A 15,872-nucleotide genomic window follows, 5' to 3' on the forward strand; every position below is an offset into this window, starting at 1 on the left:
ATAATTCTATCTAAAATCCTGGGGATGTCTGAATCTACTCATTACTTTGGTCTCACTGATCAGTTCCAGGTGCACACTGCAGCGCGACACACTAAGCCACTGCTTGGGATACCTGTCTTACATCAGAGTGCCTGGTTCCAGTCCCAGGTCCTCATCGATTCCCATCCAGTGTCCTGCTAAGATGCCCAGGAAGTGGCAGAGAGAGCCATGTGCTCAGGTTCCTAATACCTGGGTGGGAAATCCAGATGAAGTCCCTGGCTCCGGCCTGACTGCTGAAGGCATTTGGGCAGTAAATCAGCAGAAGGAAGATCCATCTCTCTTTCCTAGTCTCTCCTTGCCCACCCCTTGGCTCTGTCACTTTGTCTTTCAAATAAAAATAATGTCTAAATAAAAAAAGGAGGGTTCCTTTTTAGCTGCAGTGATAGAACGAGGCTGTTTAGCTCCAGAGAAAATACAGGTTTCTGCCAGCTATCAAGGAACACTAGCCAACTCAGAAACTTTCATTTCTCCTCTTCCCCAGTAGGAAAAAGTCAAACAACAGATCTGTGGGAGGGCAGGTCTGTGCAATAAAACGTCCAGAGCAGCCACAGCCAGGCAGGATGGAGATCGACAGCATTTCCCATGGCTCCTGTCCCAAACAGACTCTTCCGCTGATGCTCTGGCTGCAAGCGGACTCATCCTGCTCACTCTCGGGCTTCTGCAGCCCCACTGTGCAGCTCCACTCACAGAGCTGCTCACCCATGGCTGAGGCCTCGTCTTTTTTGCCCCCTTTTTGTTCTTTAATTTTAGCTCCAGGTTTTCTTTCTTTTTTCACTTTAGCTTTAGGAATATCTTTGATGTTCTTAAGAATCACCAATACATTCCAAAGCCTCTAAAATGCTTTTACTGGGTATCTGTGGTGCTTTCTAAAAGGCTTCATTAGAACATCTATCCTACCACACTTCCAACAAATTGCAATAGGCCCTGAATGTTAAATTTAAAAATAAACACACTGACCAAGATTTTCCCCTTGACCAAATTCTACTGAGGCCCCTCTGAACTCTCTTCTCAACTAGGTCTTGACTTCTGGACTGCCATGACTGTATCTACATTGTCGAATTTTAACAAGAGTCCTGCAAAGTTAGTTTAGCCAAAAATCGCCACACACCCCACATCTAACTCCTTCAATATAATTGATTCCTCATCCTCTATTGTCCCTTAGGGGATGTCTGATCATCTCACGCCGACTTCATCAAGAATCTCATGCTGCATTAGGCACAATCCAAACTTTCCATGTACTGTCCCCATCCCTCCTCCTTGGTAATTTTCCTTAGTAGATCCCGAGTGAGCTTTCTCTCACACTGTAAAACCCACTGAGAGCTCCCGACACCTACAACAGCTCTCCCTTGAAGACAGGCTACTGTCTCCAACAAGTGCTTCATCAGCAGTGTTTTCTTTAAACACAGTCAGTATGCTTCAGCAGATTTCTTACATTTTCTATTCTTGCTTTAACTTACCCGTGCAAAGTCAAAGTGCGGTTCATACTGTCCTCCAACTCCATAATTTGCTACCTGAAGGAAAGAAAAGCATGAATGAAAGAAGCATCAAGAGAACTACTGTTCCTATGTACAAAAAAGCAAAGTGTTTAAGCAACAGGAGGGCCAGTATTGTGCTGCGCCGGGTAAGCCAGTGTCTGCAGCGCCAGAGTGCTGCCTGGAGAACCCAGCTTCTGCTAAGGCACAGGGAGGGCAGCAGATGGTGACCCAGAGCTTAGGCTCCTTGCCACACAAGTGAGATCCAAGCTGTTGGTTTTAGCCTGTCCAGTCACACCACTGTGGTCATCTAGGAAGGGAACCAGTAAATCAAGATCTGTGTCTCTCCCTGTCACTCTGCCTTTTAAATAAACACCTTACTATTATATTTTCGAACAATAAATCAGAATTATCAAGAAAAAAAGCTTAGTGTGCTCTTCTAGACTCTAAGTTAATATGTTTTTAATTTATATAAGATAAATGAAGATTTATTTGAAAGGAAGAATTACAGATAGATCTTCATCTATGGCTTACTCCACAAATGACCACATTAGCTGAGGCAGGGCCAGGCTCAAGTCAGGAGCTTCATCTGGGTCTCCCACAAGGGGCAGGGACCCAAGACCTCAGGCCATCGCCTACTGCTTTCCCAGGCACATTGGCAGGGAACTGGATCAGAAATGAAGCAGCTGCGACTCGAACTAGCATCCATGTGGAGCTGGCAGGCTAAGCTGCTGCCTCCAGTGTCCCAGCACCAACCCCACTCAGTGCGCTCTTCTTCAAACGTTTGGGGGATATTTTTTATCTACCTAACTTTAAATAAAATTTTGATATTTCTACTATTTATTTTCACTACATATTTTCCACTGGAATTTAAAATATTCTTCCCAAATGCTAGTGAATTTTCAATATGTTAGTTTCAAAATCCTCGTTTTTTTTTCCCTGCTAATGAAAATTGGGAAAGAAATTCACATCAACTTAATTATTTCTCGTGAAAGACTTGTTAGGGTCAGTTTGCTATGGGCATGTCCTCATGTGAGACTGGGAAGGGGAGGGGACAAACCAACCCAGAAAAGAAAGGGGAACACTTGGTCAGAGCTTAAGTTCCGGATCTCAGTAACATGTTATGGCTCTTGGTACAAAGTCAGTGTTCCTATTTGTAAAATGAGAATACACCCTTCCTCAATCTGTTCCCTTTATCACAAGATGACAAAATGAAGCAACAATGTCACTAGGAGAACTCGGCTTACAACATGGGAGGACAGTGTTGCACACTGCCCAAGTGAGTCAGTACAAGCACTCTGGAGAGTTCACATTTTATATCACAGACAGTGCTGGATAAAACTAGTATATAAAACTGTATTTATTGGCCTCAAAGCCCTTGTGAAGATCAGGTAGGTTAAAGCAAATACAGATCAGAAAGAGAAAGACATAAATTTTTTGCAAGATTTTTATTTCATTTATTTGGTGCAGAGTGAGAGAGACAGAGAGAGAGAGACACCAAGATGTTCCATCTGCTGACACACCCCAGATGGTCACAATGGCCATGGCTGGACCAGGCCAAAGCCAACACCTTCACTTGGGTCTCTAATGTGGATGCCATGGACCCAAATACTTGAGCTACCTTCCACTGATTTTCCTAGGACATTAACAGGAAGCTGGGATCAGAAGTGGAAAAGCTGAGAAAACAAATTGGTGCCCATGTTGGATGCCAGTGTCAAAGGCAGCAGCATTACCTGCTACACCACAACACTAGCCCCCATGAACTTTTAAAAATAATCAGATAAATTCCATGGACATTGTAGATTACTACACAATAAAGACAACATAATTAAGGAAATTTAAAAATAGGCAGTTCTGCAGTTCTGTTCTGTACTCTTATAATATGTACAAATCATGGTTACCAAGAGATACTAACTATGAGGACCTGCATGAAGCATACACTTTTCTATTGCTTCAGTCCACAAATTATGTCTAACCACTAAGCACCATGACGAGTGGCCCACATCACCTCCTGCAGTCAGCCGGCCACTGTCAGTGGTCTCTCAGCTCCTGCTCAGCTGTGCTGCCTCCTTAACTCCCAGTGATAAGCCTTGGATCAGTCCACTTCAGAGCTCTCACGGACACTTGACGACATTAAACCACAGACGATGACCATTCGCAAAGCACAAGGAAGAGGCTCAAAGTTACATAAAAGGAAAAGTTCTGCTTAAACTACTCTTGTGTTTAGGAAGAAATAATATCAATATACTTAATCTCAATATTTTTAACTCCCAAGATAAGTTCCATATAACTGTCAGGACAATTCAGTAGGCAGAATGGTCTTCAGCAGCTATCCCAATAGTGAGCCCATTTCATATGATGTGCAAAAGTTAAAATGGATTAAAGTCCTGAATATCACAGCCACCTTCTTAGAACAAATCACAAGTATAAAATCTTAGTGAGCTTGGTCAAGGCAATGTCTTCTTAACTAGTTAAACTACAAGCAACCAAAAACAAATCAGACTTCATCACAATGCAAAAGTTTTGTGACAAAGAACACCATGAGGAAAGTGAAAAGACAAAGAATGAAAGAAAAAAATCGTAACTCGTGTGCTTTTTAAGGGTGCAGTAAACAGAATACACAAAAACACGTATTGGAGCAGGTGATGTGGTGCAGTGCGTCACACCACCGCCTGACATCAGCACTGCATGTGTGCCAGTTCCAGTCCTGCCAGCTCTCACTGAAACTGGAAAAGGCAGTAGATAATGGCCCAAGGACTTGGGTCCTGCACCTGCATGGGAGTCCCCAGGGCAGAGCCTGCTCTAGCTAGTTCGATTATTTGGGAAGTCAAATACTACATGGAAGATCTCCAACTCTGCCTTTTCCAATGTTAAAAATGAGCCATACTAAGTACTGACAAGCCTGTGAAGGAACTGAAATCCTCATATATACTACTGGATCATAAGATGGTACCGGATAAAAAGTTGGTAGTTCCACAAATGCTAAACAGCAATCCCACTTCTAGATATACAAGGCTACTTTGGAAAATTCAAGGAAAATAAAATTAGAAGTTAATGTGAATTTTCATGGACTTTATGAAGTAGTTCTAGTTATTCAAGAGAAATTTAAATGTTGTTCACATAAAAACACATACGTGGGCCCGACTTTAGCAGCTAAAGTTCTTGCCTTGCACGCACCAGAATCCCATATGGGCGCCGGTTCCAATCCCAGCAGCCCCACTTCCCATCCAGCTCCCTGCTTGTGGCCTGGGAAAGCAGTCAAGGATGGCCCAAAGCCTTGGGACCCTGCATCCGTGTGGGAGACCCAGAAGAGGCTCTGGGCTCCTGGTTTCAGATGAGCACAGCTCCAGTCATTGCAGCCACTTGGAAAGTGAATCACTGCACAGAAGATCTTCCTCTCTGTCTCTCCTCCTCTGTATATCCACCTTTCCAATAAAAATAAATCTTAAAAAAAAAGTAAAACCATGCAACTGTGTAATGCAGAATTATGCCTAAGCCAAATATGTGAAAACTCAAATATATCAGCAGATGAACAGATAAGTAAGTGGACATCCACTAAACCAGGTACTCCTGTCCATGAAAAAGAATGCAATAGAGCCCGGCGCAATGACCTAGCGACTAAATTCCATGCATTGAATATGCTGGGATCCCATATGGGTATCAGTTCTAATCCTGGCAGCTCCACTTCCCATCCAGCTCCCTGCTTGTGGCCCGGGAAAGCAGTCAAGGATGGCCCAAAGCCTTGGGACCCTGCACCCACGTGGGAGACCTGGAAAAGGCTCCCGATTCCTGCCTTTGGATTGTCTCAGCTATGGTTTTTTGGGCCCCTTGTGGAGTGAATCACTGGAGGGAAGATCTTCTCTATCTGTCCTCCTGTTTGATTTTGCAATAAAAATAAATAAATCTTAAAAAAAAAGAAAAAAGAAAATGTCTGGAATTAGACTATGGTGATGCTTTCCTAATTGTACCACTACATTTTAAAACTAAGATTAATTCTAAGGTATGTTAATTATACCTCAATTTTAAAAAGGAAAAAATTCTGGAGAAGTGTTAAGAGCCCTGGCAGCTAATGTGATCCATGATCCATCAGGAATTACTTACCTGTAATTCCTCAGCTGTGGAAACATCTAGGCCCGTGAGATCCTGTATTCTCATGTTAATGCGAGATACTACAGGGTCTTCATAGCCGGAAAGCCAGGCACTGAGAATGACAAGAAAACACTAGTTTTACTGGTGCTTCATTACACGAAGGCCACAGCTGTGGTTTTTACTACTGAATATTGTCATTTTTTCTAATAGATATCACATTCTAGTTAGAGGTCAGAAAGGCAAAAGAAAAAAAAGAAAAGCCAGCCTCATTTACTATGGAGTTTGTATGAAAACAGCCCAATTAATGTAAGGAACCCATTTATGGTTTGCTATATTGAGATTTCCTAAAAACTCTAGAAACACATACAAAACTAAAGATCGGCATGCCTTCTAAGTAAGGTTTAGGAACTGACTAGTTTAAAAATCACAGCCTCATCAGCCTGATCTAAATAATGCTAATACTTTATAGGGAAAATAATTTTTAAACACACCCACTAAGGTGGCTATAATAAAGACGGACAAATACAAGTGCTGGTGAGGATGTGAAGAGACTGGAATCTTCCAACATAACTGGTGAGAATATATTATGGCACACCCACTTCAGAAAATTTCCCTAAAATTTGCATTACCAAGGCACCAGTGCCATTTCCAGGGGTATATCCAAGGGAAATTAAGTTGTGTGCATACACAAAAACTGGTTCAGAAATGTTCATAGAGGCATTAATAAGAACCCCAAAATGTAAACCTAAATATACATCAACTCAGGAGTAGACACATATAACGTGGAATATGCATAGAATGGAATATTATGTCACAAAAAGCAACACAGATACATGCTACAGCATAGACAGAACCTTAAAAATATTATTTAAGTTATTACAAGTTACATGAAGGCCAAATGTTACATGAAATAAATAGGACAGTGGAACTAATAACTATATAAGATATAGTTTATATAGTTTATATAAGATAAACTGTGGAGACCAGGTGATGGAGTCAGCAGGCAATGAGGAATGGCTCACAATGGGTACAGGACATCTTTGTGGGGTGACAAAAAGTTCTAGAATTAGTGGTGATGGTGGCAAAACTGAGAAGACTAAAACTCACTGAAACATGTGCTTTAGCATCAAGGCTTAGGTCCTGGTGTGGTAGCCTGGTGGCTAAAGTCCTTCCTTTGCATGCACCAGGATCCCATCTCCACCTGGTAATCCTGTGGCCTGGGAAAGCAGTCGAGGACGGCCCTAAGCCTTGGGACCCTGCACCTGTGTGGGAGACCTGGAGGCGGCTCCTGGCTCCTGGCTTCAGATCGGCTCGGCTCTGGTTGACGTGGGCCCCTTGGGGAGTGAATCAGTAGATGGAAGATCTTCCTCTCTGTTTCTCCTTCTTTCTGTATATCTCACTTTGCAATAAAAATGAGTACATCTTCAAAACATTGTAGTTTATATTGGAACTACATTTCAATTTAAAAGGGCACTCTTTTGTAAATGCTTTTCCCCAGTCTACCAGCCCTTTTCTACCTTCATTTTTCTCACTAAGCTTTGATTGTCAGGCTCATGACTTTAACAGTTCTTGCCAAAACCCGATATTCAACTGTGTGGCAGACGCAATCCTGAATGATTTGCTCCTTCAACTTTATACTGTCACCCAATCTACTGGGAGAGTTGTGAAACAGGGCAGATGTTTCTCAGTTTCAATGGATCCTCCTCCTCGTTTACACTAAGCCTAACCCCCAGGAGGGGCCGTGCACTCAGCAGACAGCGCGTGCATCACACTCCCGGTTTTCTCGAGTTGCTGCAGGCTGGTACTTCTCTTCACCAGCCAAGAGTAACCCTCTGTCCACGGTCTATTAAGTCCTGCCATCCCGGGGATCGTACTTGCCGATTAGCCCTTCACACTCCTAAAGAATCAACTTTCTCCTCTTCTGCATTTATTTATTTTTTTAAGGTATATTTTATTTGTGCCTGGCACAGTGGGTACAGCAAGCTAATCCTTCTCCTGCAGTGCCAACATCCCATATGGGCACCAGTTCTAGTCCAGGCTACTCCACTTCCAATCCTGCTCTCTATTTATAGCCTGAGAAAGTAGCAGAGGATGGCGCAGGGCCTTGGGCCCCTGCACCCACATGGGAAACCTGGAAGAAACTCCTGGCTCCTGTTTTCAGACCAGCTCGCTTCTGGCCATTGCAGCCATCTGGGGAGTGAACCAGTGGATGGAACATCATTGAAGATCTCACTCTCGTTACCCACTCTCCCTTTTTGTAACTCTGACTTTGAAGTAAAAAATAAATTTTTTTAACAAAAGATTTATTTGAAAGGTAGAGCTACAGATAACAGAGTCAAGAGAGAAAGAGAAATCTCTTCCATCCACTGTTCACTCTCCAAGTGGCAACAATGGCCCAGGACTGTGTCAGGCCAAAGCCAGGAGTCAGGAGATTCTGCCAGGCCTCCTACATGGGTACAGGGGCCCAAGCATATGAGCCATCCTCCACTGACTCCCAGGTGCATTACCAGGCAGTTGGACTGGAAGTGGAATAGGGCCTTGAACTGCTATCCATAGGAGATGCAGGCACTGCTGGCAGCAGTTTAACACACTACACCACAATACCATCCCCAACTTTCTCCTCTTGATAATTCTTCCCATTGACATCCCATATGAGTATCAGAGCATGTCCTAGCTGCTCCACTTCTGATCTAGCTCCCTGCTAATGGCCTAGGAAAAGCAGCAAAACTTGGCTGAAAAACTGGGCTCTGCCACCCATATAGAGCTCAGCATAGGCCAGGCCTGGACGCTATGACCATCTGAGGAGTAAACCAGTGCACAGAAGAGCTTTCTGAAACTATGCCTTTTAATAAATAAATCATAAAGGAAATTCTTCCCATAGCTTTTTAATTAGCTGTAAGTCTCTCCTTTTACTGGATAAAAATTAAAATTCCTTCCCTCAATTACCTCCCTTGTGGTGCTAATCTCTACTTCCTCTTCAAGTCACCTTCCTCTCACACTCCTCATTTCTGAGCCAATTCTAATCTAATTTTAGTCTCTCATCGCATCACCACAATTATTCTTGAGGTCTGGCATTGTGGCATCGCAGGTGGAGCCATGGCCTCCAAAGCCAGCATCCCATATGGACTTGAGTACCTGCTAATGCACAAAGCACTCATGTGCTTGGGGCGCTGTTCCCATGTGGGAGACACAGATAGGACTCCCAGACCCTAACTTTGGCCTCACACAGCCCTGGTTATTCGGCCATTTGGGGAGTGAACCAGCAGATGGAAATTCCCTTCTGGGTCTGTTTCTCCTCTCAAACTCTGCCTTTCTAATAAAACTTTAAACCACAGTGACTCTTATCAGTGTTCCCCATAGCCCTACTGCACTACTATAGCTAACGGCATTTTCCAATTTTCATTGGATTGCTCCTTCACTAATAACATTCCACCTTCTGGCAAAATGTTAAGTTATTTCTAACTTCTCTCCATTGTTTCTATTATTACTCTACTATTATTTCTAACTTCTATTTGAAGGGGGTCAACTGTGTGGCATAGTGGGCAGGGCAACATCCACACAGGTGCCACTCTGCTGAATCTCTGATCCAGCTCCCTGCTAATGTACCTGGGAAAGGAGAGAAAGATGGCGCAAGTACTCGGGCCTTGAACCTGGAAGAAGCTCATGAATCCCGAGCTTCTGCCTGGCCCAAGTGTGGCCACTGCAGACATTAAGGAGTGAATCAGCGGAAGAACTCTATCTCACTCTTGCTCTAACTCTGCCTTTCAAATGCATAAATAAATCTTTACATTTTTCTAATAGGAGGCAGATAAACAGAGATCCCTCTTACCTACGATGGCTCCTGGTCAGGAGACCCGGAGTCAGGAACTCAACCCTACTCTCCGCCGCAGGTGGCAGGAACCTAGTCACCTACTGCCCAGGATTTGCACAGCAAGAAAGTGCAAGCAGGAGTCGGCGCTGAGCAACAAACCTTGGTGCTCCACCTGCTAGGCTAAACGCCCACTCCTGCTTGGTTTTAGCATCAGAAAAGTCAGACATGGAGCACCAAAGGATGGAACATGAATACATATTTTTTTAGTTTTTCTTTTCAAATGGTAAAAGATTTCCGCACATATTTTGACAAATTCATAATTCTGCTTTGCCAGAATGCTAGAAAAAATTTTTGCTTCCACTGAAGACAATATAAGCATTTTTCAAAGCACAGATGTTTGAAATTCCCTTTCTAAACTTCCAAAATACAGATGGTCCCAGAGCAAAGAGGATTAAATTAACTGAAATCAAAACACATATTTTCTAATACTTTTGCTTTTGAGGTGCCTGTTTCTTATAATGTATCTTATATTTCCTATAGGAAAATATAACATTCATTTAATACACTTTGAACAGTCTCCAAAACTATTTGCAGTGACGGGTAAGAAATGTTTCAATATAGCTATTACATCCTCAAAATAGCAAAACCTTTTTATGTGTTAAAATATAAAGTATAGAGGTATTTCAAAAAACTCATGGAAAATGGACATATTTTTAGTGTTAAAAAAAACCTTAAAATCTAATGTGTACTTTACCTTAATACACACTGCCCATGAACTTTATGAAAACCCTACATACATACAACTTCCAAAAACCTTTAATTTCATTTTCCAAGAATGTCTTAAAGTACCCTCTACGTAGCTCTGACATTCAAACAAAATAAATCTTAAAAAAAAAAAAAGGGTAACATTTGCCTGTCAATAAATTTAATAGGCCAAAGCAATAGCTGAATTGGCTAATCCTGCACCTGCAAGTGCCAGCATCTTATATGGGTGCCAGTTCATGTCCTTGCTGTTCCACTTCCCATTCAGCCCCATGCTTGTAGCTTGAAAAAGCAGGGGAGAACAGCCCAAGTCCTTGGGACCCTGCACCTGTGTGGGAGACCTGAAGGGAGCTCCTGGCGCTGGGTCAGCTCAGCTCTGAGCACTGTGGGCATTTGGAGAGTGAACCCCAGTGGATGGAAGATTGTCTTGTCTCTCCTCTATGCCTTTCCAATAAAAATAAACCTTTAAAGTAAAAACAAACAAAAAAAAAAGATCTCCTTAGAAGTGAAAATATTGAAGTCACAGTGCTACAGGACTCCTTTTGCACTAAGTTAGACACACATGCAGTACAGCCCACCAAGAGCAAAGGAACATTGCTCACAGTCTCCACTGCCTGACTACCGCCTATCAATAGCATTACCCACACAGGACATTTACTAAGTATCACCATGGCTTTCTTGAAATTTCAATGAAATTGCCTTTCAGGGGGCCCCGGCGCGGTGGCGCAAGTGGTTAAGGTCCTCACCTTGCACGCCCGGGATCCCATATGGGCGCCGGTTCTAATCCCGGCAGCCCCGCTTCCCATCCAGCTCCCTGCCTGTGGCCTGGGAAAGCAGCAGAGGACGGCCCAAAGCCTTGGGACTCTGCACCCGCGTGGGAGGCCTGGAAGAGGCTCCTGGCTTCAGATCGTCATAGCATCGACCGTTGTGCTCACTTGGGGAGTGAATCATTGGATGGAAGATCTTCCTCTCTGTCTCTCCTCTCTGTATATCTGCCTTTCCAATGAGAAAATAATAAAAAAAAAAAAAAAAAAAAAAAAAGAAATTGCCTTTCAGAGCTGCAGAAGGCTACCTTCAAAGTAAGTTTGCAATGTTTTAAAAATATTTAGTTTGTGAGGGGGGAACAATGTTTGGAGATTACTTTCCAAAACATTTTGACTTGCTGGCAAGAGCCACAATGACTCTGGTATGAATATTTCTTCTAGGATTTATACATACAAAATTTCCCCAAAAGTCTTCTAACACACTGAATTCATTAAATTTCATTTTATCATGCTTCCTAAAGGCAGCCAAATCTTGGGAATCCACAAACTATATGACAGTCCTGGCACGGTGGCGCAATGGTTAAGGTCCTTGCCTTGCACGCCCAGGATCCCATATGGGCGCCGGTTCTAATCCCGGCGGCCCCGCTTCCCATCCAGCTCCTTGCTTGTGGCCCGGGAAAGCAGTCGAGGACGGCTCAAAGCTCCGGGACCCTGCACCTGCGTGGGAGACCTGGAAGAGGCTCACTTGGGGAGTGAATCATAGGACGGAAGATCTTCCTCTCTGTCTCTCCTCTCTGTTTATCCGCCTGTCCAATGAAAAATAATAAAAAATAAATCTTTAAAAAAATTTTTTTTAAAAATAAATCTTAAAAAAAATTTTTAAAAAACATATAAAATCACATGGGCGCCGGTTCTAATCCCGGGGCCCCGCTTCCCATCCGGCTCCCTGCCTGTGGCCTGGGAAAGCAGTCAAGGTTGGCCCGGAAGAGGCTCCTGGCTTCAGATTGGCATAGCATCGGCCGTTGTGTTCACTTGGGGAGTGAATCATCAGATGAAAGATCTTCCTCTCTGTCTCTCCTCTCTGTATATCCGCCTTTCCAATAAAAATAAAATAAATCTTAAAAAAAAACATAAAATTATGCAATAACTTTTGCCCAAATATATGACAGCATGTCTTTTTCTTAAAAGATTTGAATGAGTTACAGAGACAGGGAAAGATCTTCCCTGCTAGTTCACTCCTCAGATAGCTGCAAGAGCCAGGGCTGAGCTGGACACTGGGAACTCTAGTCAGATCTCCCCACTGGACAGCAGGTGCACAGACACTTGGGCCATCTTCTGACGCTTTCCCAGGTGCAATAGCAGGGAGGTGGATTAGAAAGAGGAGCAGCTGGGACTCAAACTTGAGTACAAGTGAGATGAGTGTCACAGGTGGCATCTTGCTGAGCCTCAGTTCTTGACCCCATGTCTTTTTTTCAAGTTTCACTTTTATAAATGTGAAGATTCTTTAGTTCAACAGAAGAGTAATACAAATCATGTCTTAAAACACACTGATTTAAATTGGGAAATCCTCTCCATCTACTAGTATTACTTAAGCTTAATTACTCTTATGATTACAGCCAATTTGAATTTTCTTCATGTCTTCAGATTCATTTAAGGACACCCTACCCCAAAACGTGGTCCTTCAGCATCTGAGGCAACAAAGCAGGAGGGTCTGCTGAACTCACCACAGTAGGCCATGAAAGAATCACAAGTTTAACAGTTCGCGACTGCTAAACTCCTCTGCAGTAGGCCACGAAAGAATCCTGAACCCTCCTCTGCAGTAGAACACATCGGGGAACCAAGGGATGACACTTCGTGCAGGAGTTAAGATGCTGGGGGTTGGGAGCTGAGGCTGCTAGGAGCTGGCGCTGAGCATAGTGGACTAAGCCACCGCCTGCAATAATAGCATTCCGTATAGAGTGCTGCTTCATATCCCAGCTGCTCTACTTCCAATCCAACTCCCTGCTAATGTGCCCAGGAACTCAGCAAAAGATGGTCAAGTGCTCAGGCCCCTGAATCCACATGGGATCTTGAGAAGAAGCTCCTGGCTCCTAGCTTCAACCTGGTCTATATCTGGCCATTGTACTCATTTGGGGAGTAAACCAGAGGATGGACAATCTCTCTGTATTTCCCTTTGTAATTGCCTTTCAAATCAATCAGTCAGTCAGTCAGTCAGTCAGAGAGAAGGATTGACTGATAGAGAGACTGTATAGCTTGGAATGTCCACACCCCATGCTGGACTGAGTTTGAGTCTTGGCTCCTCCTCTTAAGATCATACTTCCTGCTGAGGAACACCCTAAAAGTTAGCAGGTGATGCCTCAAGTCCTTGGATCTCTGCCACCCACATGGGAGTTCTGAGCTCCTGGTATGGGCACGGCCAAATCCCAACCACAACAGCCACTGGAGGAATGAACCAGCAGATACATCATTGTCTCTGCCTTTCAAATAAAATAATATAAATTAAAAATAACGTGGGTTGTGCAGCAAGCATTTGGCACAACTGTTAAAGCACTGGTTGGGCCATCGACATCCCCTTGGTGAGTGCCTGAGTCAAAGTCCGAGTTTTGTGCCAGACTCCAGCTCCCATGAGTGTCCACCCTTAGACACAGCAGGTGATGGCTCGGTGACTGAATCCTTACCATCCCTACCACCCACCTAGACAGACTTCCCAGCTCCGACCAGGCCCACCCCTACATACCACCACTCTGAGTGCCCAGCTCCCAGCTCCAACCAGGTCCATTCCTACAATTTGGGCAGGCAACCAGTGAATGGAAACTCAAGCTCAAAAAAAGAAAAAAATAATAATATTTATTTTTATTTATTTTTTAAAGATTTACAGAGAGGAGGAAAAACAGAGTAAGAAATTTCCATCTGCTGGTTCACTACCCAAACAGCCTGAGCTGAGCCTATCCAAAGCCAGGAGCTTTTTCTGGATTTCCAACGTAGGTGTAGGCGTTCAAGGACTTCAATTATTCTCTACTACCTTCCCAAGCCACAAGCAGGGAGCTAGACAGGAAGTAGAGTAGCCAGGACTTGAACTAGCATCCCTATCTCTCCTTCTCTAGCTCCACCTTTCAAATAAATATTTTAAAATATTAATACTGCAAATTTTACTTCGTGCTTTTTCCCTCTTGGAGAGACGGAGTCCCTGTGGGTAGGAGCAAGGATTTTGGCTAGAGAGAGACATTTAGCCATGTCTAGAAGCATTTTCAACTGTCCTAATTGGAGAAAGAGTGCAACAGCTACCTAGTGGGTGCCAGAGACAACACTAACAACTCAAAGCTCGGGGCAGCATCCCACAATAATGACTACCTGACTTCAAGTGCTGACAATGCTGAGGCAGAGAGACCAAGCGGCAAAGCGGGGCAGGAGAATTTCCTTCCTTCGAAGGCCACATGGGTATTTATAACATCATGCATGGGAAACACCTAAGTATTTACTTTAAAGTCAACCTGCTACAGACTTGCTGAATTCCAGGTCTCCACCTGCAGCTGCTTTGGCAGGGACAGACCACATGATTCTGCCACTGCCAGCAGGCCAGATGTGCCCCACCCCTTTAAAAATGACACATGATTGCAGCTGAACACCCTTCACTCAGCACATTATACTTCTCTATTTGTAATTGACAAAGCAGCTTTCCTCTAACCACCATAACTGTTTTTATACTTTACTCCAAGTAACACTCACTAAACAATCATTATGCAGTACACTATGTAGATACATTAAGACATCTGAATGAGATGGATGGGGCTGACTGTTACTCTGGTGACTGTTACTATGGGTAAATATTACTTATTGTTAGAATGAGAGAATTCAGCACAATGATATTTCTAAGAAACATTCTTCACATTAATAAAGAAATGAAAAACGAGTTACGTTAGAGAGTTCCAATTGATATACCTAAAACTCATTTAGATTATCCTTAAAACAAAGGTTTACAAATATTTGATTGGTTTACAAATATTTTGTGTAATCATTCAAACCATTTACTTTTTCCATACCTACACCTAGAGGGTGACCCAGGGATTCAGAAACTGCTTTTCACAACAAGGTCCAAATTAGGCCTCGTTTTACAAAGAATACTTGGAACTCTTCCTAATTCAATATAATATATCACTTATCAGTTACAGCTGGGGAACCTGACCAGCCACTTCATAATCTAATAAGATAATTTAAAAACCTCTATCAATTGATTCATACCATCTGTTCATTAGTCTGTCAAGAAAATTCACGGGTATTATCAAATAGCTATGCCTAACAGCCTTGCTCTTAGACCCCGTATCATGAGCTTTGTAAAAACCAGATTCTCAAGAAAGAAAATAGTTCGATTATTTCTAGAATTCTCTGCATTGCTCCCTTACCTCTTAGATACTCTGTACTGTGCTGTGGTCAATTTTCCAGTCTCAGGGTCATGTACTGTAGCTCGGCTTAGCTACGAAAAAAAAAAAAAAAGAGAAAGGACAAGGACTTACTCTAGTAGCAGGCAATTTGGGTTTTTGGTGGTTTTGTGTTGCCAAGCCACAGGTGATTGGAAGGGTTCAGATTGGTCAGGATAGAAATGGTTTCACATCCGTAAAATGTGGAGAGGGATGGCATTAATAGCCACTTCCAAATCAAGAGAAAAATGGGTTAACAGATTTTATAGTTTTATTGTCCTTTCACTTTTTTTAAATATCATTTGAAGCTTTATAAAAATGATTGGCAGCAATGAGTTTCCCAGGTGCTTTCACAGACCTAGAAGTTTCATGTTCTTCACATATTTTGGGGAAGAAAAATCAGTGCTCTGTTTCAATTCATATTTTAATCCTCTCTTGGAGAGGAAACAATCTTTTGGTCATCCTGGCAAATTTAAAGTTCACAAGCAATTTTTAGGAGACAGAGCTCAGAAGCACAATT

General features: G+C 43.0%; 1 protein-coding gene across 4 annotated transcripts in view; it reads right to left on the reverse strand.

Annotated features, from left to right (window-relative positions):
• Window positions 1–15,872, reverse strand: part of P4HA1 (prolyl 4-hydroxylase subunit alpha 1) — a 72,883-nt gene that overhangs the window by 13,931 nt on the left and 43,080 nt on the right. For 2 of the 4 annotated variants that reach the window (XM_040975933.1, XM_040975930.1), the window contains exons 9-11: window positions 15,338–15,408; window positions 5,613–5,712; window positions 1,497–1,550 (exon numbers count right to left, since the gene is read on the reverse strand). In XM_040975933.1, the coding sequence (XP_040831867.1) occupies window positions 1,497–1,550; window positions 5,613–5,712; window positions 15,338–15,408 (225 nt within the window). The remainder of the gene's footprint in view (window positions 1–1,496; window positions 1,551–5,612; window positions 5,713–15,337; window positions 15,409–15,872) is intronic. The other 2 variants (XM_040975931.1, XM_040975932.1) reach the window with 1 other exon arrangement.

This window comes from Ochotona curzoniae, unplaced genomic scaffold, assembly GCF_017591425.1.
Source record: "Ochotona curzoniae isolate NIBS_2020 unplaced genomic scaffold, NIBS_Ocur_1.0 contig_2692, whole genome shotgun sequence".
In the NCBI taxonomy this organism is placed as follows: Eukaryota; Metazoa; Chordata; class Mammalia; order Lagomorpha; family Ochotonidae; genus Ochotona; species Ochotona curzoniae.